This window comes from Brachionichthys hirsutus, chromosome 8 (genome assembly GCF_040956055.1).
Source record: "Brachionichthys hirsutus isolate HB-005 chromosome 8, CSIRO-AGI_Bhir_v1, whole genome shotgun sequence".
Taxonomy (NCBI): Eukaryota; Metazoa; Chordata; class Actinopteri; order Lophiiformes; family Brachionichthyidae; genus Brachionichthys; species Brachionichthys hirsutus.
In genome coordinates this window covers 3,641,071-3,642,908 of record NC_090904.1, presented here as the reverse complement: position 1 = coordinate 3,642,908, position 1,838 = coordinate 3,641,071, and the positions used below count along the sequence as shown (strand labels likewise).

The 1,838-nt window shown below is 38.1% G+C and overlaps 1 protein-coding gene across 1 annotated transcript; it reads right to left on the bottom strand.

Moving 5' to 3' along the window:
• Positions 1-382: 382 nt before the first annotated feature.
• pxmp4 (peroxisomal membrane protein 4) lies at positions 383-1,553 on the bottom strand. Its single transcript, XM_068742892.1, has 4 exons — positions 1,435-1,553; positions 1,084-1,146; positions 792-990; positions 383-680 (listed from the first exon to the last, which is right to left on the bottom strand). Exons 1-4 carry the CDS (start codon positions 1,545-1,547, stop codon positions 411-413), a joined length of 645 nt encoding a protein of 214 aa, XP_068598993.1. The 5' UTR covers positions 1,548-1,553; the 3' UTR covers positions 383-410.
• Positions 1,554-1,838: the final 285 nt, after the last annotated feature.

Here is a 1,838-nt window from a genome sequence, read left to right as displayed (position 1 = left end):
TGTCAATAAAAAATATTGGTGCTATTGATTCTGATATACGATTCTGTGCAACAGCAGATTCATAGCATAATAAAAGCATTTCTGACGGTTTTAGATTAAACTTTGTTTGGGCTTTAATTTTGTTGCGTAGGATATACTACTGGAAATAAAATTTGTATGGAATCACCCTTATGTAAGCCAGAAGAAATACTTGAGATGCAAAAAGAATGCCTTATTTAGCAGGAAGTTGGGTGTCAAACAAAAGGTAGATTTGACAGACAAAAAAAAACATTTATAAAGCTTATAAACTGTAATTAAGCATTAATGAAAAATATATACAAACATTCAACAATATTTGAAATACTTGTGAATAAAATTATAATTCCATTGCTTTAAAGCCTGAAGTTGGTCCAAAGTGAAAATCATCCGTTTTATTTTTGAGTAGAAATCCTTGGTTTATTATAAACTAGGAAGTCTGAGATGTCATGCCACACATTACTGTCACGGTAGAGGTAGTTCATTGAAGACTGCAGGGATGGCTGGAGGGTGTGAGGGTAATATTCAAACAGCCATAACACAATGCCCCACACCAGCATGGCAAACAGTGGGAAAGTGTCGCGTTTAGGCTGGGGGATAAATCCTTTTTCAACAAGTAGTCGAGACAGTGCAAATAGGATCCTGGACAGCAAGTACATATTGATCTAGGGAAGAGGAAAACGTTTTACAGTATTGAACATATTTCTTAAGAAACTACTAGATTAACAACATAAATGCATGCAAAAAGAAATGTCGCATCCTGATAGCTAACCTACCTGACAATTGATATTGTTGTTATCTCCAAACACTAACCACCCCCCGACACAGGCAGCCAGAAAGGAGTGAGACTGTAAACTCTTTCCCTGTAGCCGCTCCTGCAAGGCTTGCAGCCCTTTGTATGTGAACACAAAGCAAGCCAGATTGCGAGAGTGGGTGTAAGTTGCCTTCAGAATAGCATTAAGCTTGTTCTTCAAACTACAAGAGGAAAGAAACCAGATCAGACTTTCAGCGTCATTGAAGAGAATTAGAATAAAAAGCCAATTTAAAAAATGCAGCGCAGATTCTTACCTGCCACTTCTGAATAGAAACGTCATCACTAGGGCATGCGGTGCTCTGATTTTAGCCCCATACCTAAAAGCAACCCAAAACAAAACACAACTCAATGCAATGCAATGTCTGGAAACGCAAATAAATAGATTAATATATCCAGTCCAGTATTTCTAAATGAAAGAAAAGTATTATTACTACTACTACTACTACTACTACTACTACTAACATTGCAATACCAGAGGCTCCTGACGGGTAGAATTAGCGACCTCTGGCAACCACAGCTGATTCGCCTTTTAGGCACCAGCTAACATGGAATCTAAACCATTATAACTTTACGAGCTGGTTTATTTATAAAGTATTTCTACTCACACGGCGCCATTTCTAAATCCTTTCAACACTGCCAGCGCTGCTTTGTATTTCTCTTGCTGCAGAAGACTGTTAATGGTGTAAAGAACAGTTTTCATCATGTCAGGAGCAGCCATGACTTTCAGTAGTGTCGACAGGACATAAACGAACGTTGCACACACACAGAAGCCCGGATGTGTGTCACAGGGAAAACTCGCCGTAGTGTGGTATAATAACTTGCGTTCCTATATAAAAGGGGCTCGGCTTCGTTTTACTCTTTTCATGCTTGTATTTTTTAAATATGTGATTTTGAGATAACAAATAAAATGTTGGCATAGTAGAACAATAGGAAGATGTGAATGTAAAAGAGTTTGTTACGTTTTTCGCTTGAGGTGAAGCTTCCAAGCATTAGTCGTGGAGCTGTTATC